Source organism: Notamacropus eugenii, chromosome 2, assembly GCF_028372415.1.
Source record: "Notamacropus eugenii isolate mMacEug1 chromosome 2, mMacEug1.pri_v2, whole genome shotgun sequence".
Lineage (NCBI taxonomy): Eukaryota > Metazoa > Chordata > Mammalia > Diprotodontia > Macropodidae > Notamacropus > Notamacropus eugenii.
The window spans coordinates 288,704,550-288,730,069 of NC_092873.1; the positions used below are offsets into that span (position 1 = coordinate 288,704,550).

The 25,520-nt window shown below is 45.4% G+C and overlaps 1 protein-coding gene across 4 annotated transcripts in view; it reads left to right on the forward strand.

Annotated features, from left to right (window-relative positions):
• Nucleotides 1-25,520, forward strand: part of KCNC4 (potassium voltage-gated channel subfamily C member 4) — a 70,576-nt gene that overhangs the window by 18,722 nt on the left and 26,334 nt on the right. For 2 of the 4 annotated variants that reach the window (XM_072644280.1, XM_072644281.1), the window contains exon 3: nt 6,042-6,239. In XM_072644280.1, the coding sequence (XP_072500381.1) occupies nt 6,042-6,239 (198 nt within the window). Of the gene's footprint in view, nt 1-6,041; nt 6,240-10,026; nt 10,159-16,770; nt 17,947-25,520 lie in introns of those variants that run through there. The other 2 variants (XM_072644283.1, XM_072644282.1) reach the window with 2 other exon arrangements.

The window sequence follows — 25,520 nt, forward strand, 5'->3', positions numbered from 1 at the left end:
GGGGGATGCTGGTGGGGTGAAGTTAAGGCCTTCAGATGAATCTCCTGATTTGGGACCTGGGCCACAGCTTTAAGGGGACTGAAAGGATGGCTCTGGCATAGGTCCTTCTAGGGTTGTTGATTCTTGATTCTGTATTTACCAGACTATGAGTTGCACTTTTTTGGAAGGGAAAATATTGGCATCAGATTGCCCCATGTCATATGACTGCCTGCCACTCTGGGAGACTTGGAGTGAGTTCCCTAGAGTTCACTGCAGGTACTCCTCCACCAGCTACTCAATTCCAGGAGCATTTTATTTAGTGCCTGTCACCATCAGCCAGTCAACAAGAATGTATATGTCAGACATTGTGCTGAGTGTTAGGGATACAAAGAAAGGGGGAAACGAAAAGGTCCCTCCTTTAAGGAGCTCACATTCCAATCAGGGGGAAAATGTAGAAATAACTATGTTTATAGAAGACATAAACAGGGTAAGTGAAGGTTATCTAAAAGAACAATCATTCAGAACACTGGAGATATAAAGATAAAAATGAAAACAGTTCCTGCCCTCAAGGAACTTACATTTTAATGAGGGAGACAATGTATATATAGACAAGGAGAAGCAACGATGTGTGGTAGAAAGAGCATAAAGAGAAACTGCCTGGTGACCTGATACATCAGCTCTTCAATTTAGAAGGGGGCTCAGAAGCCATCTAGACCAATCCCCTCATTTAAAAAAGTTATTCATATTAAACTTATATACAAAATGAGAAAAGAAAAAAAGGACATTTCCATATACACAGCAGAACATAGAGAGGATTCAATATGAAATAATAAATTTCTATTTCAAACTGTTTACTTTTTTAAAAAAAACCTATGTAATAAATACTATACATTGTTTTCAAAGCTACCCAGATTTTCACTGCTTCTTTCTAAGTTTCCTTTTGTTGTCTATTGTGCACTCTTTATTTTATTTCCCCCCCAATCCCCTTATTTTTATAGCTAAGGAAACTGAGCCCAGGTCCCCTAAATCAATGCTTTCCTCCCTGTATTATTCTACTGTAGCCTAAACTCTGGCAGGATTTACATCCTTCCCTAGTGACTTACTGCTTCTGGGTTTCACTCTTTTCATCTGCAAAATATCTGTCCTCTATATCCCAGACGATAGCAAGGATATAATGAGATAATAGAAATGAAGGAGATTTGAGAAGTTAAAACCACTTTATAGAGTAAGGGATTAGTAAGGCAGAATGATGGAGTGAATAGATGGCCAGATTTGTTATTGGGATGATCTGGGTTTGAATCTCCCCTTGGAAACTCCCTAGTTGTGGACAGATCAGTTCACCGTTCTGAGACTTCATTTTCTCATCTCTAAAATGACAACAACAGGATTTTATGAGGTACAAATAAGATGATGTATATAGAATACTTTGTAAGCCTGATAGTGCTATATAAACAACAGCTATTATCTATTCCTTAAGGGGAGATCACTGACCTTACAGGTATATTACAAAAAGAAACACTTGCTTCCAAATATTTCCTGGGGCATCTCAAAACCTAATCAATAAGGTTCTTTAAGGATAGCTCAAGGCTTCCTTCCATTATGCTTAACCTGAGCCAAGCCTTCAGGGGGTCCTGAGTTCAGATTTAGCCTCGAGTTTGAATGGAGAAAAATGGAAGAGAGGTCAGGTTCATGTAATATGTTGATAGTTAAAGGAAATGGATGAGAATACCAAAGAAAGTGAAGAAAAGTTAGAGGAAATGGCTTCATGTGACCTGGAAAGAGAAGGCCAAGGATAGCCTTCAAGTTCTTCAAAGATGGAAAAGGCTGTTTTAATAGTTGGTTCCTGCCTCTGCTTAGCATTGAAAGAGAAAACTCAATACAAGATGGATTCAGGTTTGGCTACAAAAAACTGTTCTTGACCATTAATTGTTTGAGTATATTTCTAAAGGAGATAATGAAACTCAAGTCTCTAGTTTGCTGAGGACAGGGTGGATTGGCTGGTGGGTTGGCAAGAATTTTGGTCTTTGGGCTAAATGAGTGGTTTGGTTCTGGTCTAGGAGGGAGAATCCTTCAAGGCAGGGAACTGAGACTGTGACCTAAGGGCCTTTGTCTGTGGTATGTGCTAGAAGTTGGGCTGCCTGAGGTAATTTAATCAACAAGCATTTATTAAGTACCTACTATGTGCCAGTAACTGTACCGGTCACTGGGGTGACAAACACAATGAATGAAACAATCCCCACTTATAAGGACTTTTGAGTTTGTAAGTGGGCCCTGCTGGCTCTGTCTTCCCTCAGGAAGTAGGACTATTCCTAAGGCGTCCCTTCCCTGTCCTTCACCCATCTCACTTCCTCACTTCTTAATCCTTGATCTTAACCCCACATCCCAAGATATCAGAGCACTTTAAACTGTCAGGAGCTCAAAGAAAAATTTGTAGTCCCTAAGGCTAGTCCTTCATTGTTGTGTGTGGCATTGTAGCCACACCTTTATCATCAACTTAGTGTCTGGCAGCTTCAGAGGGTATTCCTGACATTGTACCTTTGAGTGAGAATCACCAATCTGATGCCTTAAGATTTAAAGATAAGAAGGTAGAGGAACTTGCCCAAGGTCACACAGGTGATAAAATAACAGCTGGTATATGATTAAGTTTTCTTGCTACTATCAGGTCCTCATCCCCACCCTGAAGAATCCTGATCTCTAGGGTATTTTCCATCTCTGATACTGTATTTTTTAAAATTTATTTTTAGTTTTCACCATTCACTTTTACGCAATTTTGAGTTCCAAATTTTCCCTCCTCCATTCCCTTTCTCTCATCAAGATGGCATGGAATCTGATATAAGCTATACATGTACAATCATATTAAACATATTTTCATGTTAGTCATATTATGAAAGGAAGATCAGAACAAAAGGGAAAAACCACGAGAAAGAAAAAGAAAATAGTATGTTTCAATTTGCATTCAGACTCTATGGAGTTCTGGATGTGGATCAGCTGTGGTATTTTATCATCATCATTTTGATCACATTCAGTCTAGGTGGAGTGTGGTTTGGTGGAAAGTTACCCTAGGTTCCAATCCTGACTCATTTTGACCTTGGGCAAATCATACATTTCTAGAGCTGTTTTCTTGTCTATAGAATGAGGAGAAGACACAGGTGCTATCCAAGGTGCTACCTGGTTTAAAACTTAATTAGTTATGCTGCTAGACATCTCATAATACTGTCTGGAGCTTGTGAACAGACAAAAGATGGTGAGAATAATAGTTCCAGAGTCCAAAAGACTAGAAGGAAGGAAACAATCATTGTTTAGCCGCCAGGGTATACCAGGCACTGCCAAAACATTGTGTTAAGTGCTAAGGACACAGACAAAAAATGAACCATCCCTGTCCTTGAGGAGATTATATTCTATGTATCTATCTAATTACATTTAAGGCATATACAAGAGAAATACAATATAAAATTATCAGGGACGTAATAGCAGCTCCTAAAAATAATAATGACAGTCCCTTAAATTGATTTAACCTTTTAAAAGCACTTTTATATCTACAATCTCATTTTAGCTTCACAAATATTATTTCAACAACCATGATAAGTAGCTACTGTTATAATCATTCTCATTTTTCAGTTGAGGAAACTGAGACAGAGGTTGACTGACTTGCCCAGAGTCACACAGCTAATGTCTGGGGCAGGCTTTGAACTCAGGTCTCCATGACTCTTCTATCCACTGGGCTACCTTTCCTGGAGGTCCTGACTGGCACTAACCTAAAGGAGTTGCAGCAGTCCTAGACCTGGCTAGATTTTGGCTGCCATATTCCCAAGAAAGCTAGTAAGGCTGAAGCATGGAGGGCTGGTCCAGAGCTTGTGGTTGGCAAGGAACCAGAAAGCCCAGAGTTAGGCATGGCACAGGAAGGCTGAAATCTGAGTCTCCAGGTGGTTTCTCTAATGGATTTCCAGCTATAACAGGGGAGACCCATACTGAAGAAGCATTTGTCTTGGAAGACCCTGGTATCCAGTTTGGATTCTTGTGTAGAATAGACTTAGCCCTCCATTATTCAATCAGAGAATTTGAGACATAAAAAGGACCCGGATGTTTAACCCTAGGCTGGTTCTCCATGCTTGCAGTGCCCCTGACTACAATCTTCTACCACCCATCAGAGGTGTTTGCTCAGGAAAATAAACTCACTTTAAGACTCCTGTGGAGGCTTGATCCAGGCCAAGCATGATGGAAGCTACCCCAATTTACCTACAGACTACCTTACTGATTAGGTCTTAAGACAGCCCTCACTTGAGGGAATTTGCTTTGCTTAGCTGTGGATATGTATTGCAAGGGTTTTCTTTGTGTGTGTGTGTTCAGTTAAGGTATAGCAGAAGTGGGAGGTAGAGAAAATAAGTGTCTGTTAATTGAAAAAAATAAGAAAACTAAATTTATAAAAAGCTAAAAAAGAAACTCCACACTATATAACAATTGGAAAGAAACATTTCGCTTTTTTTACAGTGCTGTAAAATAAAAGCTTCCCTGATCTCTCTTGTCAATCAACTAACCATTGAGCAGGCATCTATTAAGTGCTTATATGTGTGGAAGCTGACACACAGTAGACACCTTGTAAGTGCACAACAGGAAAGGTAGTAACAAGTACCTCACAAGGTTGTTGTGAAGATAAATGAGAGAACATATATAAAGTACTTTATAAACATTATGGTGCAATATAAATTATAGCTAATATCTATTTTTATTAAATGCTTATTTGGTTGATGGATTGGTTTGGTTGAAAGCACTGTGCAGGGTTTTAAGGATACAAAGACTAAAAGGAGTAGCCTCTGCCTTCAAGGACCTTATATTCTTTCTTTCTTTCTTTCTTTCTTTCTTTCTTTCTTTCTTTCTTTCTTTCTTTCCTTCTTTCTTTCTTCCTTTTTCTTTCTTTCTTCTGCCTACCAATCTAGCCATCCATCTTTCTATATATCCATCTGTCTCTCTAGCTGTCTTTCTATCTATCCATCTATTTCTCTATCCATACATCTATCCATCTGTATAACCATCCATCCATCTCTCTACCTATCCATCTATCTATCTATCCAATTATATTCAAACGTATAGAAGACATGTAGTGTAAATTTGACTGAGAGGTAATAGAAGCTCTTAAGAGTAATAATGATGACAATCCCCTACATCGATAAAGAGGCTGAACCTTTCCAAAGCACTTTTCCATCCAGTATCTCCCTTGAGCCTTGTGAGCAATCTGGGAGGTAGGTAGCCCTGCCTATATGCTGGAACTCACCAGAATGTCAAGGAGGGAGAAGTTGGAATGAAGGTCTAAAGAAAAGGGGCATATCATTAGGAAGAGGGGCTCACCTGGAAGCAAATTGCATGAGACATTCTCAAGTCACAAAGAGCTCATCTCATTCTTTAGTTCATTTGTGCCATGATTTCTCATCCATGGAAGGTGATAGAAGATGAGGAAGCACCAGCCAAGCAGAAAAGCTAGCACCAGCTTTAGGGGTCTGGAAAGAAGGTCAGGCCCTGTGTCCCTGGGTGTATGGTGAAGGTCATGAGTTCATCTTCATCATCTCATAGACTTAGAGACACTGGGGAACTTAGACATCATCACGTCCAGTTTTCATTTTGCAGATAAGAAAACCCAAATCTACAGATTTTAAGTGAGTTACCAAGAGTCATACAGCTAGTAAGTGTTTGAGGTAGGATCCAAACCCAGATTTTCCTGTGTTTATCTGCTATACTATGCCATCTCTAAAATGACCTTTCTCTCCACAATGAGAGGCTTCTATGGATAGGAAAGAGGGGATGTGGCATCCATATCCAGAGCTAAAAGGCCCCTGATCCACTTGTTCCAGGCCATCTCCCTTGATCTTCATCATGAGATGAAGGAACAGGAGAATTGGATCTGAGGTGGCAGGAAAGAAGAACAAGCCCCCAAGAGGAGGGGTCCACCAGGCAGCAACAGAATCCAGAACTGACGCACCTCAAGCAAAAGAAGCATCAGCTCCCTTCCTCCCCTATGGGTGCAGACCTAATCCATACTGCATTTCCCCTCTCCTCCTTGCTCTTAACAGATTCCAAGCAAAATGGAGATGCAAATGTAGTGCTGTCAGATGAGGAGGGGGCCTGCCTTACCCAGCCCCTGGCCTCAGCCTCGGAGGAGCGAAGGGCCATGCGCCGTTCCAGCACCAGGGACAAGAACAAGAAAGCAGCCACTTGTTTTCTACTCAGCGCTGGAGACTATGCTTGTGCTGACGGCAGTGTCCGAAAAGGTAAGGAAGGCTCTGCTGTCCAGTGTGAGGTGGGAAGGAGGGCATCTAGGGGCAGGTGAGCCAGAGTCCCAGGGTGGGGTTCTTTACAATATCTTCTCAATATGATAGTTCCATCTCCAAGGCTCTGAAGTAGGATCAGACTTCTCTGCCCCCACCCCTTCTGTTTGTGGCTGTTCCTGCCCCCTTCTCCTCCACCCCTTTAGACTGACCACCAGTATCCCACGCTAAGCCTGTTCTTCCAGGGATGTATCTCCTCTCTATAAATCTCAATTTAAATGTCTTCTTTCTTCCTCCATTTTTCACTTCTTGGCCTGTTGACTGGCTGTTTGACCCTTCCAGGTACCCACAGCTTAAGTTCAGTTCAGTTCACCCTCATCCCCATAAGCAGAGCCCTGCTTTCCTCATTCATCTCTCTCTCCACTGGCGCTCACCTCTGACCTCTCACCACCCGGCCCTTCTCTTCTGCTCCTGAGCTCTGAGCCTTTCCTTTCTTAAGGGGTCTAGTCAGGTTGCAGTTCATTTTTGGTGCTCTGAACTAGGTTTGGTCTGGGCATGAGATGCTTCAGGACCCCTGAAATGTCTCTTCAATCTGCTGGGATTTTCTGGGCCATTTTCTCCTAGATAACCCCCTCTAGAAGAAAAAGCCACAGCTGTTCTAAAGACAGGACTGCTAGATAACCCTGGATGAGGGAAGAATTTAAAAAAAGAATCTAAAATTGGATTCTAGAGCTCAGGTTCCACTTCTGGATAAGGATAAGACCTTGGACTCAGGCTAGCCCAGAAGGTCAAATTCCCCATAGTTTGGAAAGGTCAAGGAGAAAGGAAAAAGCCATTGAGGAGGTCTTCCTCAGCCTGCCAGTGTCTTCAGTGCTAGGCCGGGGCAACCTGTACCTGATACCTGCCAGCACAGAGCATTGACTGTGGTGAGGACCTGGATTCGAATTTCATCTCTGACGCTTGTAACCTTGGACTAGGTTTGATACTTAGATATCTTCTTCACCATCATCATTTCCCTGGATTTCTTAGGTCATCCTGGGACAGCAAACTCAGCTCCAGGCCTCTGGGGATTCAAACAGACAAATTAGGGGATCTAAGTAACCATGGATGTAAGGCATCTAAAAGCTACCTCTGTCGATGGCACCTGACAATACAATTGCTTCTACATCATGACCAAATCCTCACTTTAAATGTTATCAACCCCTTTGTTAATGCTGAAGATGCAGTTCAGTTTCTGACCCTAGGCCTAGGAATAACCCATCTTGCACCCTTGCACTTATATCCTGCACACCTGAGCCTAGCTAGTCATTCTGCCTGGGGGGTGGCTGTATGTTCTAAGCTGGAGTATTTCTTATATGCCTTCTGTCTTGGACCTCTCCTCTTTCTCCTTGCTCATCTAGCTATTCCCTTCACCTTGTACCCCACATTCTCCATGCCTCTGACCTCCAGCCCTCCTGCCCTAGTTTTTATTACGCCCAGCTCAACCCTGAACATTTATCCCTGGTCAGCAAAATTGTCCAAACCCCTCTTCTCAATCATTCCTTCCCTATCCTTCCCTCTCCAGCCAAGGGCCCCAAAGTACCCAGTCCCTGATTCTTCCTCATTCAGTCCCAATACTTTTCCTTAGTCTGTCTGCACCTTTTCCTCTCTGGGACCATACTATTAACTCTGCCCAGGTGACTACCAGCTCCTTTCACCCAGCCTTCTAGGAAATTACTTTCCGTATGTAAGAATATTTCATGAGTATTAAGCTAATGGCCCCACAGTAACACTGTTTTTCCCAAAGTCATCTTTTCATGGAACAAGTTAATAGTGACAGGATGGTATATGCTTTCAGTTTCAAACTCTTAGCCCTACTCAGAGAAGAAATTCTAAGGCTGAATTAATAATAATCAGACTCTGGGGGTGGGGAGGATATTGTAGCTTTATTTGATTCCCGTACTCAACTCCCTTGGGCAACATGCCTACTTAGTTAGACTGGAGGACACCCTGGCCCCTATGTAAGAAAGGAGTACCAGTTGGTACCCAGATCAGACATTCATTTTTGGCACCAGAATGAATTGTTAGATCAGCCTAGGGGGAATAACTTGCTGTTTCTTTGCCTTGGTGACTGTTTCTGTGAAACAGGGACCAAAAACAGTGGTCTGCAATGTACTGAGAGTGATGAGGTCTACATGAGCCTAGTCCTAGAGTCCTGGGGTTGACAATTATGCCCATTAGGAATCAGCCCTGAGCTCTTGGCAGTGAGGGATAGGTTCTCAAAATTGTTCCTTAGCTCCTGCTCTGCTTCAGGGGCCCAGGTGTCTCCTTCCCGGTCAGAGAATAAAGAGAAGATTGGGGGCTGGGGTATAATCAGGTGGCTGATCTTTGTATGAGAGAAAGAAGAAACCTGAGGGGTTCTGTCCACATGAAGGAAGTATTCTTAGGTACAGTTCAATGGCTAAATATTGTATGGGCAGATGGGTCCTTCCTCTTTCCACCTGAGTCAGTTGGTCCAGCTTCTCCTATCCCTGTCCCCATCCTTAGTGACTTTGTACTCAAGGGTGAAATGAGCCCACTGCCAGACAAGGTTTTCTACTCTTCTCTCCCCTCATCCCAATGGTGAGGGCCTAGGTTTCAGTATAAAAAACAGACCTGGGTTCAAAGCCTGCTTCTGACACTTATCACTTCTGTGACCTTGGGTGAGTCATTTTATTCCTATGGGCCTCAGTTTCCTGTTCTATAAAATGAGAAATAGAAATAGCCTCCCAAGTTGTATACCAGTCGTATACCCACGATCATATGATTTTATACCTTTCCTCAAGGAGAGAGTACTGCCCCAAGCACCAGGGAGTATGGGAGCCAGTGAATGCCTTACTGCATATAAGTTTATGTGTATGGATGTATTCAAACATGTGCTTTCTGCAGCATATGTGATCCCCATGTGTGTGTGTGTGCGTGCATGTGTGTGTGTGTGTGTGTGTGTGTGTGTGTGTGTGTGTGAGTGATATCAGCAGAAGAAACAGGTCTTCCGGGGGCTTCTGTTTCAATAGCATACATGGAAGGGTATTAGAAAGAGTATGTGTTTCAAGGTTGCATCAGTGGATGGGGAGGTGGCCAGGATGCGGGCAGAGAGGACAAAAGCTGGAGGAGTGGCATCTGGCTCTGGGGGTGTCCACATGTTGGCATGTAGTAGAAGCGAGTGCTCCATGTGTGTATGTGTTTGTGAAGAAGGGAAAACCTGCCTCCTGCTGCCAACACAGCCTGTGCCTCAGGGAGAAGAGCCCTCTGGGGTACCCACTGGGCCCAGCCACCGTGTTTGTGAGATGCCTCTACACAGCTCCTTGGTAACAATTACGTTGCTTAGCCAATTAGAGTGACCTTCATGAGGGAACAGGTGGGTTGCTGGGAAACAGGCCCTGCTAAGCAAGCGTGGCAATTAGCATGCTCGAGCCCCCAACGCTCGGCAACTTTCCCTGAACCTCGTACCTGAGCCCAGTTTGGAAACAGCATCACGGGGAGCAGCCTTGGGGCCTGGCCCATAGCGTTAAGCAAGCTGACTTCACGAGAAGCCCTCAGCAGAGATGCCACTCAGTGCTCCCTAGTGATCTGCCTCCATCACCCCACCCCCACTACTAGAAAAGGAGGAAGGTGATTTGAGTGAGGGATGCTCAAGGCCAGGGGAGGCCTATCTAGGAATGAAGTTGTGACAGAGGTGGGGTGAGGTGAGCTAGGGGGTTAGTGAGTGTGGGAATCATGTCAGGCCAAGATCTCTATGTGAGAAAGATTTATCCCGTACATTTTTCCCCAGGAGGGGAAGGATCTGTTCCCAGGTAGGAGATGAGAGCTGGTAAACCAAGGGGCATTTGACCTTGGAAGTTCCCTTTCTGTGCCCTTTGGTGAAAATACTGCATAGCCTAAGTGGACAAGGAAGCCTCTCTCTCATCACGCGTCTGCCTTTTCTTCACCAAGGCTGTGAAAAGTCCCGAAGCCTAAACAACATATCCGGAGCAACAGGAACAAGTCTGGGGCTCTCTCCACTCACATCGCGCTACAGCTCACCCTACCCTCCAAGAAAGCTCCTGCTCTCCCACCCCTTCCATTCTCTAACGGGCCCGACACATGGACACGCTGCTCCTTAACCAACCCGTCTCCAGCGCCACCGTGCATCAAGGCTGCTCCAGCTCACCCTCATCCTCCTGGCCCATCCTCTGCCTCTCCCATGCCTGCCTCTCCCCTTCTCCTCGCCATGACTCATGCTGCCCATGTTGATGCTTCCCAGCCCCCTACACTATCTCTTCTAAGCCCCACTCCTCCCCTGCTCAGGCATCACAGCCTGCAAACTTTGGCCTGCTTGGAGCTCCTTACTCCAACAACATCCAGCTCTTCAGAATTCCCAGCTCTGGAGTCATTGACCAAAAGCAAAGCATTCCACTCTGCTGCTCCCCTCAGATCTCTAGGTTCATCCTGAGAGAACAAAGAGCAAGACTCTTCCAACCCCTGGCCCTCATCTGTCTCAGGGCTCCCTCTCTCCCTGCCCTTCCCTGCTGTCTTCATTTTGGGCAGTGCTATATGGGTATGTAGCAGGCAGTACCCACACACAACCATCCTAGAGCCTGCTGAACTGTGCTGGGGCCTTAGCACCTTTCTTACCTTAGACATTTATTTTTTTAATTGCAACAAATACATTCCATTTCCATGCTGCCTTTAGCTGGTAATGAAATAGTCCATACAAGGATGTCTTTGTCTGTCTATCTACTGCAAGGGTTTGGGCCCACTTAAAACTACATTCTTGCCATAAATGGGCTTTCATTCACCTCTCTTCTCCCCATCTCCCCAGATCCTTCTCTCTCTCTCTCTCTCTCTCTCTCTCTCTCTCTCTCTCTCTCTCTCTCTTTCTCTCTTTCTCTCTCTCTCCCTCTTCCTCCTCATCCTCCTCTCTCCTTTCTTCCTTTCCCTTCCTTTCTCTTCTCTCTCTCCTCTCTTCCCTTCCATTCCCTTCCTTCCTTTCTCTTCTCTCTCTCTCTGCTCCTCTCTCTTCTCTCTCTCTGAGGTAGGATGAGTGTGGGGGAGGCCTAGAAGCCTTTACTTTACCCTCAGTCATGTTGTTTTCTATCCTGAAGGGCTAGACCAGGGACAGGACCCTGTGGTAATGGAGGAGGAGTGGGCTACCCTCCGGAGCTCTCCACCCTGACCTCTGCTGACTGATGACTCAAGGGAGAACGACTATGTGCTATAGAAAGCACAGCTTTCATATGGTCCCCCCCTTCTGCCTCCCTTCTGCCTGACTGTTCCAGGAAACCCCCTTCGCACCCCCCACCTACCCCTTTGCTGGGTTCACAGGCCAGGTCATAGAGCAATAATCAGAATCCCATCCATCCCTCTGTTTTCATCTAATTCCTATGTTAATGTCTGTGTTTCCCTTTCTGATACTTCCCCCCCTCCTCAAACCCCTCCTCTCCTGCCAAATTCCCCGCCTTGCCTGCCTCTGAGTCACCTACTGTTCCCACCCAGCCTCTCCACTCTCTATTTCTGCCAGAAGCAGAGACTCATCTAATTTCTATAATTAAGTGTATTCATTTACCTAACGATCCCGATCTAGGAGCACAACAGGTTTGTGAGTCACTAAGTAAGCATGTGTGTGCCTCAGTCGCAGTTGAAGGAGACAGGAGACAATTGATTTCCCGCCTGGTCCCTACTTGCCACTTTGCCAAGGACAGCATTATCCTTTCAGGGCCAGGCCTCTGCAGTAGTGCCCCCCCACAGGGAGCATGTAAGTCTTGCCAACTCGCTCGGGTCCTCCTGACCCTTGGAGCTCCTGCGCTCTAGTCTAGTACCTGGGCCTTCTGAGAGACCTAAGAAACTTCTCAGTGGAGACACTTCATGATCTACCTGACGGGGATTAGATCTGACAGTGGAGCTATGTGCTTGGCAATTTTTAGAATTGGCGTTATGCAACTTAGTGGGAATGACTAACCATCCATCTCTGCTCCTTCCAGAGTTGGCAGAGACGAAGTTACAGCAACGGAGCAGGTTCTGGCAGTAGAGCAGCAGTAATAGTTGTGAAGCTTTGGAAGATAGACCTTGGGGGTGAAGGGGGGGGACTTTCCTTCTTGGGAAGAATGAGGCCTCTGCCCAGGGGGTTCCTGCTTTAGATGCTCTGTTTAAGATGAGCCTTGTGTTAGCTGCTATGGGATGGCCTAGGTTCTTGGAGGATGCTAGTGCCTGTACCTTTCTTGCCCCTGCCCCCCAGAGTATGATACTCCCTAGAAGGATAAAGGGGAGGCAGCCAAAGAATGCTTTTCCCAGTGGGGTTCTCAGAAATAATAATAATAGCCAACATTTACACCACACTTTAAGATTCCCAAAGTGATTGAGAGTGTACCCATCCACGAGTCCCCCAGAGATAGGAAGGAATGCCCTGAGGAGGAAGAAGAACCAGTGAGCTACCAGAGAAACAAGGCAGGCAGTCTGAGAGCATGCAGAGAGTCCCCTGGGAGGGGGGCAGGGAAGCCAAGGGCACCAGGGGGCTAATTTGGCCCTGTCCTGGGGCAGCGTGAGCTGAGAGCACACAGTAATCCCTATCCAAGCAGAGCTATTTTCTCCTCCAACTCTCTGTTTCAGAGAATTGAGCTGGCTATTCTGTGGCGACCTCAGGAGCTGTCAGGAGCCCAAGTTTCCAAAGTCCTCCCCCCCATCCCCTCTGCTCCTATGGGGGCACTACCCTTGTGCAAACTGCCCTTGTCATGGATCCAGCCGGCCCCAGGCAGCCTGGTGTGGGCTGCTGCTGAGCTGAGGCTGGCTCTCAGATTTTTCCTCCTGGCCCTTTCATAATTGCACCTCACTCATGGTTAGGTAAGGACTCAAGGTGTCTGTACCATCTCTTCCCTCTGTCCACTTCCAAGATAGGCAGGGGCTTTCATGGCAGGGTCAGGGGAGGAACAGAGGTCGGCCTGCACTAAGGTAAGAGACCTAATTACGGCTGGTTGTCCCACTGTCTCTGCTTCTGTAGAAATACCAGCTTCACCTTAATACCCTGCTATAACACTACCTCTATGAAGCAGTCCCTCATCAGAAAAAAATCTTTCCCTCTTCAAATAATAGGAGGCGCTTTCTTTGCTTATACATTGTAAATTGGACAGTGACATGTGTTGCATGTCTTCCATTAAATAGTGAGCTCTGGGGGGCAAGGACAGAGTCTTACCCAAACTTTGTGCCTCCCCCAGCGTACAATGCCCTGGGTTCAGCAGGCACATAATTAATGTTTGTTATATTGAAATTTATCTTTAATAAAACATCGTTGGGGCGTTAGTGGTGGGGGAAGGGAATGAATTAGCTTCCAAGCACCTATTGAGTGCTGACTGTATGCAAAGTCTACAGAGTGCATCCCCTGTGTGGAGCAGCCTAGAAAGGGCTTTACCTACAGTCTGTTAGAGTGCTAGGATCACTAGGGTTTGGGGTGTGGCCCTGCAGATAGGAGGAGAGATTGTTCGGCTTTGTCCCATCTACCCATCTGGATTGGTCATTAGCCTTTCAGCCTTTCTTGGATTCGGGACTCAGTGTCTTCAGCCAGTTACCTACCCATCTGGGGCTGGCCATTAATATTCTGATCTCTCTTGGGTGCAGAATTTGTTTCCTCCAATTTGGGGATTTGACAGGAGGCTCTCTAATCCCAATATGAGGATAGGTGGGGTCTCAGGATGAGCTTTGCCTTTGGGACCAAAGTACTAGGGTTAGCATGAGGAGAAGGGGACCTTTTTGGGATCCTCTATCTTGTTGAGAGAGGCAGCCCTAGGGCAGGACAGAGCCCTACAATTTTAAAAGCTATCTCCCTGTGGTGCATTGCTGAAGCCAGAGAGGAAAGTGGTATGGGTCCAGGGTTGGCCATGCCCCTGGTCAAGAATTATTTCCAGGAATATAGACCAGTGATCCAGAAGACAGAGCAAGGCTGAATAGGGCACCAGGACCAGTGCCGGTACACCAACAATACGTTGTTGACTTTCATTGTGTCCAGGAAGGACAAGGAACAATGCTTCTAGGGAGGATCCAGTTCTCTCTCTGCTTCTATTCACTTAGCTCATTCCTCATTTCTGGAAAGTCGACTAGGCAGGCAAAGCTACCAAAATGGGGGTTCCCTGTTTTAAGGGACATCATAAGTACCCTTGTACTCTATCAGATAGCCCAGAGGAAGAATCATGGGGATGGGGGCAGGTGATGATTTCCCAAAAGTGGGATCTTTTGGGGGCACTAGACCATAGGATCTATGGCTGGAAGAGACCTTTTGGTCCAACTCCTACATTTTACAGATGAGATCCAGAAGGGTTACACAGGGGACCCTAAAGCCATCTGGTCCAACTCTCCTCATTTTACAAATGAAGAACCTGGGGCTCAGAGAGGTCCTTGCTGAAAGTCACCCTGGTAGTAACAAAGCCAGGCTTCCAGCCTGGATCCTTCCTTCCAGATCTTATTTCTCTCCATTCCCCAGCTCCCTCCCTCCCTTTAGCCTAGCTCAGTTGCTTCCTTTTATCTTTCCCACAGCCTTGCCTTGGGAGTGCAATGGGAGTCTCTTCATTTATCCCCTCCTAAAACCTAACGGCTGGCCCCAGGTGGTTTCCCCATGGCATTGGGCTGTGGTATTAGATGAGAGAAGGGATATGATAGTACAACAGACTTTGGAGGCAGAGTTGGGAGTAGGGTGGAAGGCATTCCTCAATCCCTTTTATGCCTGACAGGAGGAGGAACCTGCTTTGGACTAGCTGAATTGGGATTTGTTGTCCTTTCACTGTACGGTGGAAAGAATACTTGTGATGTAGTTAGAGAATGTTGGTGCAAATCCCTCTTTTGGCCTTTACCTGTGTGACCTTGGGTAAGTCACTTAAGCAAATGCCCTGAGCCTCATTTATAAAATGAAGGGATAGGAGATCCCTTCTGGAACTATGATTCCATGAAGGGATCTGGAGCTGAAAGGGATCTTAGAAGCCAGCCAGTCCAACCCCCAGACAGCTTGTTACTTGCTCAAGGTCCTACCCAGGTAAGAAAAAACAAATCCGGGATGACTTCAAGTTTTTTACTCTTTTCTCTGAGCCACACTGTCTTCCTGGTGCCTGGGACAAGGAGAAGGGACTTGGGCACCTGGTGACCTGAAGATGGCTTGGATCCTAGGATAGGAATACTAGGCATGGGGTCCTGTACAATGAGGCATGTCTTTGAATGACTGGAGAAATAGCATCTCCTAGTGGAAAGTGCATTAGACACAGGAGTTAGAAGAGAACTGGGTTCTAATCTCTAGTACAACATCACTGTATGGGAAAATCCCTTAAGCTCTCAGAACCTGTTTCCTCCTCTGTGAAGGGGGAATAATAATATCTACACTGCCTACCTCATAGTGCTGTTGTGAGGAAAGAACTTTGTAAACCTTTGGCTTACTGCCCAACTTTGTGCAGGACCTTTGTAGATAGGTACAGGGCAAGGCAAGGGCCTACCCCCTAGCCCTCAAGAAATGTTGATTGAGAGCAGGAGGAAGCAATCTCCAAGATTCATCTTGGATCCACCTTTGGTCTTCTGGATTCAAACAGTTCCTAGGACATTAATGGGAGATGAATTGCAGGGAAGGTCCCGAAAACTGGAAGGAGGTATGGATGGGGCTACCCAAAGCCTAAATTGGTCACTTCTCCAACTCACAAGATATCTGCCTAGTTCCTCATTAGCTTTTGGCCCTCATGCACTGACAGGAAAAGTAGGCAGGACATTCATTGTTTTGTTTTGTTTTTTAGTTCCCAGTCTCTTGTAAGAAATAAGTAACTTGCATATACTCCCCTCGTGCACCAGCTAGGGTTAGAGGTGAGGCTGGCAGGACACAGCAGACTGTATATAGGGTCAGGGCACACTGTACGACAACTCTCCTGAGGATGGTAGGAGCTCCAAGGCCATCCCAATAACTCCAATGATTAAGTCTGCCAAACTGTGCCCTCATCTTCTTAGGAGCTGTCCATGGTTAGAGGGACGAGGGGACCTTCCAGATATAGGTGCTGAACAGATCTGGTGGTAGGGAACTTTTCCCTCCCTTAACAAATTTTCCAAGAGCACTTTGTGTCTGTCCTTTTTATCATTCTCTACTGTATCTTATCTCATCTGCATACACATCAGATTGTCCCTTAGTAGGTAGACTGTAAGCAACTTGAGGGCAGAGATGTGCTGAATTTCAACCTTATATTCCCAGCCCCTTGTATGCAGACCAAGTGGACCTGGGCAGGGTCAGCCATGAGAGATGTGTGGGTAGAAAAAAAGAAGAGGCAATAAGGAAAGGAGGAAAGGGATGATGGTTTAATATTTAATTGCTGACAGTTCCTCCCAAATCCTTCAGCCCAGGTGCAGAAGGCCATTTGTCAACTACATACAACTAGACTTCTGGATGCTCTCCACTGGCCCCATCACCTGTGGGTTATGGGTTTCTCCCTTCTAATTTGTTCTTGCCCTTCACCCTTTCCCCAAAGAAGGCAATGTCGATGGGAAAGTGTGCATACCAGTGACTCACACCTGTGCTCTTTAAACACAGAGACCTGCCAAGACGTCCTCTCGTCCAATTATGCCCAGGCCGAGGTCCTCACCTTCTCTTAAAGTTTGGCTCACGTGGAGGCCGGGAGCATGGAGAGAGACAATGCGGGAGGCTTAGGGAAAACCCTGGAAACCAGGCAAGGATCTCTCACTGGGAAAAAATTGGAAATCCTTGTTTGTGCAGGACTGTTGGAAAAAATACGCACGCACGCACACACTCTATGGCCCAGGATGGGTCTGATGGTTTATTCTATTGTACATTAAAAGATCTATATGCATATATATACATATATATTCTATATTCTTACATGCTGTACCCCTGTTTGTAGTGCATGTGTTGCTTGGTGGTCTGTCTTTTGTGTCAGCCTCTGCTACCCCTCCTCTTCCCCACCAATCCCAAATCTCCTTTCTTGTTCCCAGTTCCACATTTATTTTTCTGAAGTGTCCAGAACCTACCAGTAGAATTCTAAGTGTAAACTGGATGGTTGACTGGTGTGGTTCCTGCTTCAGGTTTGACTCGGGTTTAGCCATTCACTCTGTGTCCATCTGTTCTCCTATCCTGACCAACATGTATTGGGGGAGGCAGGGCCTGACAGAAATTCCAACTGCCAGGCCCCCTCACCCCTGGATCCCCTTCAAACAGAACCCATGACTCCTACCCCTATGGCTTGTGGTCAGTGCGGTCCTGGCCAGCGGAAGGGCATAAGGATCCCCTGCCCATGTCCCTCTCCTGACCCATCTGCCCCACAGACAGGGGTCATTTTGTTATTGTGTTTCTGTGTATTGTCTCCCTCTCCATTTGTTTTCAAAGATGTTGCCAGGCGGACTCATGGGGCAGGGTGTCTGTCTGTCCGTCTGGCTCAGGGGTCCGAGGACCCATGGAAACCTCGGGATGAAATGAGATTGAGTTGCAATACTCTACTTCCTGACCTTGGGCCAGGGGACACGCGCAATAGCAGAGCCAGGGTTGCCTCTTCTGCCTTGGTCTCTGCCCCTCATCCCAATGCCCCTTCCCCTCTCCCCTAATCTTTCTTCCCCGGTGTCTGTCAGCACTTTTCTAAAACTGTTACCTCTCCCTGTGTCCAAGGCAATACTCCGGCCAGGAGCTGCTGGTCCGTCCGCATGCCTCTGGCGGTTATACTGTGGTCAAGCCCCAATAAAGAGATTTGGAGCTGTCTCCATGCCCTTGTTGTGTGAATGGGCTTCTCCCTTTCCTTTTTGCAGTAGCGGGGGAATGCCTTGACTCATACCCTTGGCACATGTACAGCTGGATTGGGACCTAGGACCTCACCTCTGGGAGTTTACAATCCAAAGCTTGACATACACAAAGAGGGTCAGGCTCAGATAATCATAAAGGAGGAGAGAACATTGACTGGAGTCCAAGGACTGGTTTCAAATCCTATCTATGATACTACATGACCTTAGGCAACTTAACCTCCTTGGGACTCAGTTTCCTCACCTAATAAACTGGTGGACTGGATGTATTCTGAGGCATTTTATAGGTCGATAATCCCATGACAGAGTTTGTCCTCTATCTCATGATATTTTCTCCTCAACCATTTTATGAACCAAGTGTTCTCCTCAGAACTGCCTCCAGAACTTCTCCCTAATGCACTCTAGTGTGGCTGCAAGCCAGTCTTCTATCACCTTTTTCGAGGTGGACATGAATGGGTGGCTATCTATATGGTTGAAAGGACCATCCAAGTTGATGAGATCAGAGGTCCATTTGAGTATGAGTCTATAGGCGCAGAATAGATGTTTGTTTACTTGAATTTTAAAACTGGAAGAAACAACTCCATTAAGTCAACTTCTTCCTCACACATTAATATACAACAGTATCCTATAGGGAGGCAGTATGGACAGAAGGAAGAGCTCTGGCTCCAGAGTCAAAGGATCTGGGTTCGGATCCCACCTCTGAAATTTACTGCCTGTCTCCCTGAGCTTCCTCTACCATAAAAGGAATAAATTGGACTAGATTGTCCCTGATGGTCCTTCTGGCTCTGTCTATGAATTCTAACATCGCTTCCTCCTCTGCCTTTCAACTCTTGCCCTCTAACTTCAGGGGTGGGGAGGGAGGGAAAATTCAAGCTTTAAAGCTTGGAAAGCATATAATCCGGTGAGGCAAGTACTACAAGGGGGATTGTCCTCATTTTTAAGATGGGAGACTTAGAGCGTCTAAGTGACAGTGAAATTTGTCTCTCCCTAGAGAGAAAACTGGAGAATGCAGTGGATGAAACGTGGGACTTAAGAGTCAGGAAGACCTCAGTTCTAATCTGGCCTCTGAAACTTACTAGCTGTGTGACCTTGGGCAAGTCACTTGATCTCTGCCTCAGTTTATTCAACTCTAAAATGGGGGTAATAATAGCAGCTACCTTAGTGTGAAGATTAAATGGTACAGTATTTGTAAAATACTTAATACAGTTCCTGGTACATAGTAGGCATCCCTTTCCTTCCTGTCATTCCTTCTTTCCTCCTTTCTTCTTTCTCTCCTTTCTTCTCTTTCTCTCCTTTCTCCCTACTCTTTCTTTCCTTTGTTCTCTCTTATCTTCCTTGTTTCCATTTTTTATTCTTTCTGTCCTCCTTCCTTCTTTCTCTTTCCTTTATCTCTCTCTCCTTCCTCTCCTTTCTCTTTCCTTCCTTCCTTTCTTTAATTTTCTCTTATCTTCCTTTCTTCTTTCTCTCTTTTCTTTATCTTTTTCTGTCATTCTTCTCTTCCCTCCTTCCACCCTCTCTCTTTGCCTCCTTTTTTCTTTCATTCATCCCCTCTTATCCTCCTTCCTTCCTTCCCCTTTCTCTCCTTCCTTCCTTCTTTTCTTTCATACTTGTGAGCCCCCTCAAGAATCCTAAACCTCAGTGATATCAAGGGAATTTTTTTTAAAACCTTATTTTGAAGTGAAATAAAACTGAAGTAGTATCATTCCAACATTTTACAAATGAGGAAACTGAGGTTCAAGAGGTGAGTAATGGGAGTAGCCCAAGGTAACTCAGCTAGCTAATGGCCAGGTTGGAACTAGACCTCTGTTCTCCCAGCCCCCAGGATGGCACAGCTTTATCTGTTTCATGAAACCTTGCTGCCCCCTCACTACAGCGTATTGTAATTGTGGAATCAAAGGTTTTGTCCCTCCTCTATTAAAAGAAACACAGGCATCAGGCAGTAGGAGGGGGAGGCACTATTTTGAGCAGGGGGCCTTCCTGGCCCCCCTGAATCACACCATGCCTACGTAGGTAGGGTTGACAACGAGGACAGAGCACACAGATGGCTCTCTGAACCAAAACGCAAACAGCCAGGGAAAAGTGACAATCCCCTCTGCTGGGGATGGAGGGGAATGGAAAGCAAGGGGCCGACTAAGGGAGCCCCCTGCACGGAGGGCCCGAAGCTGAGTTTTGTTTGACACCCCAACTCTCAATCCCTCCCCCTTGCCTTGGCTTTCTTTGCACCTCACTCCCAACACACACACACACACACACACACACACACACACACACACTGTATTCATAACAGCTAATAATAATTGTCAGCATTTATAGAACACTTTTAAGGTTTGCAAAAATACATGACATTTATTAATTCCTTTGATCTTCACAACTGTCCTATAAAGTAGGAACTATTATTATCCCCATTTTACAGATGAAGAAACTGAGGTTGAGCACACTTAAGTGATGTTTTCAGCCAGCGTCCAACACACAGCTAGCACAAATTAGACAAAGCATTAGAACTGAAGTTTTCCTGACTTCAGGCCCAGCATGGTGTCCATCACCCCCTCTCTGCTGCTTGCTTCTCCTGCTTTACTTACCCACTAATGCTGTGGGTACCAGGCCATGGCACTCAGTCCTGGAACCTCTTGGGACAGGATCACATGAGAGAAGGACTGAATAACACCAATGGCTGATTAGAACCGGCCTGATCAGCATGGGTCAGAGGAGAGTAGGCAGGGGGTTGTGGCAGGAAGGGTCTGAAGGGATGATGTCACGTTGGGGCTGAGGGGACAGTGTCAGGGAAGGGCTGAGAGGACAGGATTAAGGGAAAGGCCTATTCCTGAAATGAAAGAGAAAAGCCAGGCTCACAGCCCAGGCCAGCCTCCAGGAGATGGCAGACAGCCAGTTGTCAATTAAAGATAAAATCTCTCCTCTCAGCCACAGAAGACTCTGGCCCTCTCAGACAAGAAAAGGCCATTTGCAACTGGGTTTGGCTTGGAGCTGCACAAGCGGGCTGATAATGGGATTGGATGCATTGCTGGCTTCATAATGATATTAAGCGTCAGGGCCCACGTCCAAAATTGCTGCTGGTTTTCGCTGATCGATGCAGAACTATTTTCTTATTGGGGCTGAGAACCCAGCAGGCTCAGGGCACCTGATGCTGGAGTAGGACCTAAGAGTTATTGCTGGGATCTAGAGCAGGTCTCTCTGGGCCTTGTGGGCAGACACCCCAGCAACAAATCCCTGGCTGTTTCAAGCCTATGGGGCTGGAGAGAGTGGAGCAGAATGTTTAGGGGGACATCCAGGAGCTTCCCTTTCTGACTGAGGTCACAGGTAGCTCAGTCTATCCAAGGAGGAAACTCTTCAGGCATTTCTAGGTCTGTGCATAGAGAGACCAGAGCTGGTTAGGAAGGCCAGGCTATACTGATGCTGATTTGAAAGGCAACAATTCACTCTAGCCCCAGGTGCCATATTTGATTTGGCAAACCAACTCCTCTTCCTAGGGGATCAATTGATCTTAGGACTGGGCTATCAGAGAGACCCATTTCTCTGATGGGAGTGGAGGGGGAAAGGCCATTAGGAAGATCAGTTCTTTGTGTTTTTACATCATTAAGAACAGACATCTTATTTGAACCTTACAGCCACATCCTTGTTAGGTTATCAGAGCATGAATTATAACCCCAATTTATATATAAGGAAATTGAAGTTCAGTGTGTCTAAGGTCACACAACTAGTTAGTAAAGGAAATGTGATTAGAACCCAATTTTCCTGACTGCTGATCTAGATGATGCTCCTTCCACTTGTACCTTTTTAGAGACGTACTACCCTTCTTGGGATAGTGATTCTAACACGCTAAGTCTTTGGGCTGGAATTTCTTCATAAACCTTCCTACCTGAGGGCACACACTCATCATAATTACCCCTCCTCACTACTCCACCCCATCCCCCAACACAGATGAGATGTTTATAACATCTAGATACTGATTGGCTAATGAATGACTTTGGGGAATGGGGTGCCTCTCCATCTCTAAAATAGGGGCAATGATGTATGTCAGACCCTCTTCCCATTGTAAAGAATGGCAAAAAACATTCACCTTCTTTTCCCAAGATGACGTACAAGACCCTTACCAAGCTTGATAGTATAAACATATAAGCACGGGTGAACACATGCACACATATGGATGCTTGTCCATTGAGCTCCCATCTAACATGTTCCATACAGGAGTCCCCAGATACACACACACACACACACACACACCCCTGCACACACACACATGCACACACACACACACACACACACACACACACACACACACACACGGCCTGCAACTTGGCATCTGTGTGACCTTGATCAAATCAAATGAAACAACGTGTGCAGAGCTTTGCAAACCTGGAAGTACTTGCTGTTATTATTAAACCACTTGTCTGAGCGTCAGTTTTCTCATTTGTAAAATGGGGTTGGACAAGAAGGTTTCTGAGATCCTTGCAGATCTGCATCTATGTTCTGATGACTCTGATACCTCTGGACTACCCAGCATCACTCTGCAGGCTACTACAAACCCATGGCATGCTCTGGGACATATACCTCATCTGGGTCTTCACTGGATGAAGGGATGGAGTGGGGAAAGGAGGGAGGCTAGTCCGTGACTCAAACCCAGATGAGGCCCTGAAGGTCTTCTCTCCTCCTCATTTCTGTGGTTCTGGTCACACCCTTGCTCCCATTTCTGAGCCCTGGGTGGTGCCGAACGGAGACAATCATGACAGGGAATACCTGTCAAACCATCTGTCTCCCAAGAGTATCAGTCACCATGCTCTATACACACAGTTCGAGATCTGGATCCCTTGACCAAGGCTAATCCCCAGAGTCTACCCTTTATCAACAGGATCTTCTCAGGGTAACAGTCAAAAGGAGGTGATTGTAGATGTAGAGTAAAGCTGTCCCTAAAATGGGTTTTGGTCATAGAAGCTCTCCATATAGAGCCATAGGAAGCTGAGACTCAGACCTAACATAACAGAAAGGAGGTTGAGGTCCTTTACAGCTAGGTGGCCCAGTAGGTATTGAACCTGGAGTTAGGAAGAGCTCTGTTCAAATCCAGCTTTAGATGCTTCCTATCTGTGGGATCTTGGGCAAGTCACTTCATCTCCGTCTACCTCTGTTTCCTCAATTGTAACATGGGGATAATAATCGCACCTAATGTCTCAGAGTTGTGAGGATCCAATGAGATAATATTTGTAAAGTACTTAGCACAGGGTCTGGCACATAATGCATGCTGTAGAAATGCTAGCTATTATTTTTTATTACTGTTATTATTATTATTGGCATCTTGCCTGCTAGATTTAAAGTTGCAAGGGACTATTGAGGTCAAGGAGTCCAACACCCTTGTTTTACAGATATGGAAACTGAGGACAGAGGTTCAATGACTCGTGCAAAGTCACACAAAATCTCACAATTGGAAGGGACCTCAAAAGTCATACCTGAATAACAGTTCTTCCTACAGTTTCCTGATCAATAGTTGTGCATTTCTTAGTTGAAAACTCCCAGGAAAGGGGACCTCCGCTCCTAAGAATCTGCCCATTCCACATGCAGACAGATCCCTTAGAAAGTTTTTTTTCTTGCATTAAGGCTCAACCAACCTCTCTGCGGTTTTCATCTATTGCTCCCTATTCTGTCCTCTGAATAAGAGTCATAATTACTGTTAATGTAGTCCTTTAAGGTTTGTAAGGAGCTTCATATTCATTATCTCGTTTCAGCAGCCCTGGAAGGTAGGTACTAGAAGAATTGTCATTCCCATTTTACAGCTGTGGAAACTGAGGCTCGGAAAGGGGAGGCAGATATTGGAGGTATTATTATGCGTGTTAAGGTGTCTACAAACTGGCCCATGAGCCAAATCTGCCTGAACCTATCTTTGTACTGCAAACTAAGAACGGATTTTATGTTTTAAAATAAAGTTTCATTTCAGAATTCATTCTTACTCATAGGCTTATAAACAAGTAGTGGGCTGGATTTGGTTCCCCACCCCCCAGCCATAGTTTGCCAATTCCTATTCTAGATAAAGACACCAAAGTTCAGAGCATTTCTATAACTTGCTTACAGTCATATAACTAGTGAGAGTCACAATGGGTCCTGAACTCAGGTCTTGACTACAGATCTAGCATGCTATCCACTACACCACAGTGTTACTCAGGAAAGCTAATATTTATTTCCACATGGCTTCCCTTAAAATATTTTAAGATTTCTATCTTGTGTAGTGTCAAAGAACCGGAAACGGAGGAGGTTCTCATCAATTAAGGGATGGCTGAACAAATGATGAGACATGAGTGGGATGGAATATTATCATGCTGTAAGAAACTAAGAAGGGGATGGTTTCAGGGAAAGACTTGTATGAGGACGGAAGACTTGTATGGACAGAGGCAAAGTGAAGTGAGTGGACCAGGAGAACAATTCATACAACAGCAGAGCGGTAAAGACAAAACAGCTTTGAAAGCCTTAAGGACTCTGATCCAAGCAGTGACCGACCATGATTGCAGAGGATCCATGCTGAAAAACACTACTCCTCTCCTGACAGAGAGGTGGGGGACTCAGGGTACGGATTAATTGTGACATAGATAGATAGAGATGGATAGATATAGACAGGCAAATAGAAATGGATGAAGAGAGATATAGAGAGATAGAGATAGACACATAGAGATAGATTAAGAGAGACATAGACAGATATAAAGAGAAATATAGAGATAGACGGATGGATAGATAGACCGAGATAAAGAGAGATAGAGACAGACAGAAAGATGGATAGAGATAGATAGAGAGATAGATGGATAGATAGGTGCACATATATTAATATGACCAACACCAAAATTAGTTTTGGTTGATTACTTTTTTAAAAGATATCTGTCATGTCTCCCCTTTCATCCCTAGTTCTTTCAGTCCATCTGCATATGCTATGTCTCTTACCATATCAGTCCACTGTCCTCATGATATACTAGCTTATAAATATCCTATAAATATAAATGATCTAAGTGAGCTGGAGGGAAGAACACAAGATGATTGCCTCCCTTGTTCAGGACACTAAGTTTTCTCTTGAAGCAGTATAATACTAATGAATAACATTTATATGGGGCTTTGAGATTTGCAAAGCACTTTGCAATGGATCTCTCAATTTCCCTGGGAGGTTTCTTTATTTCAATCTTCATTTTCCAGATTAGGAAACTGAGGTAGAGAGCGTGCATTGCCCAGGGTCACACAGTTAATAACTATCTGAAGCTACTTTTGAACTCAGCTCTGGCCCCTTGCAGGCCCAGAGCTCTGTCCATTGTGTTACTTAATATCAGATTAGGTTACCACCTTTGATCTCCAGGTCACAGTATTTGACATGTTTTGAGTTTGAGGTCCAACATACCTCTCAGATCATAGGAACTGTAGATTTAGAGTTAGAAATTTAGGTATAAAGGAGTCAGAGACATCAGTACAGAATGTTCAGTGGAACCATAGGGGATCCCCTTCCTGATCAAGACTCCAGGAAGTCAAAGCCATTTGAGGAAGAAACTCTCCAGGTAT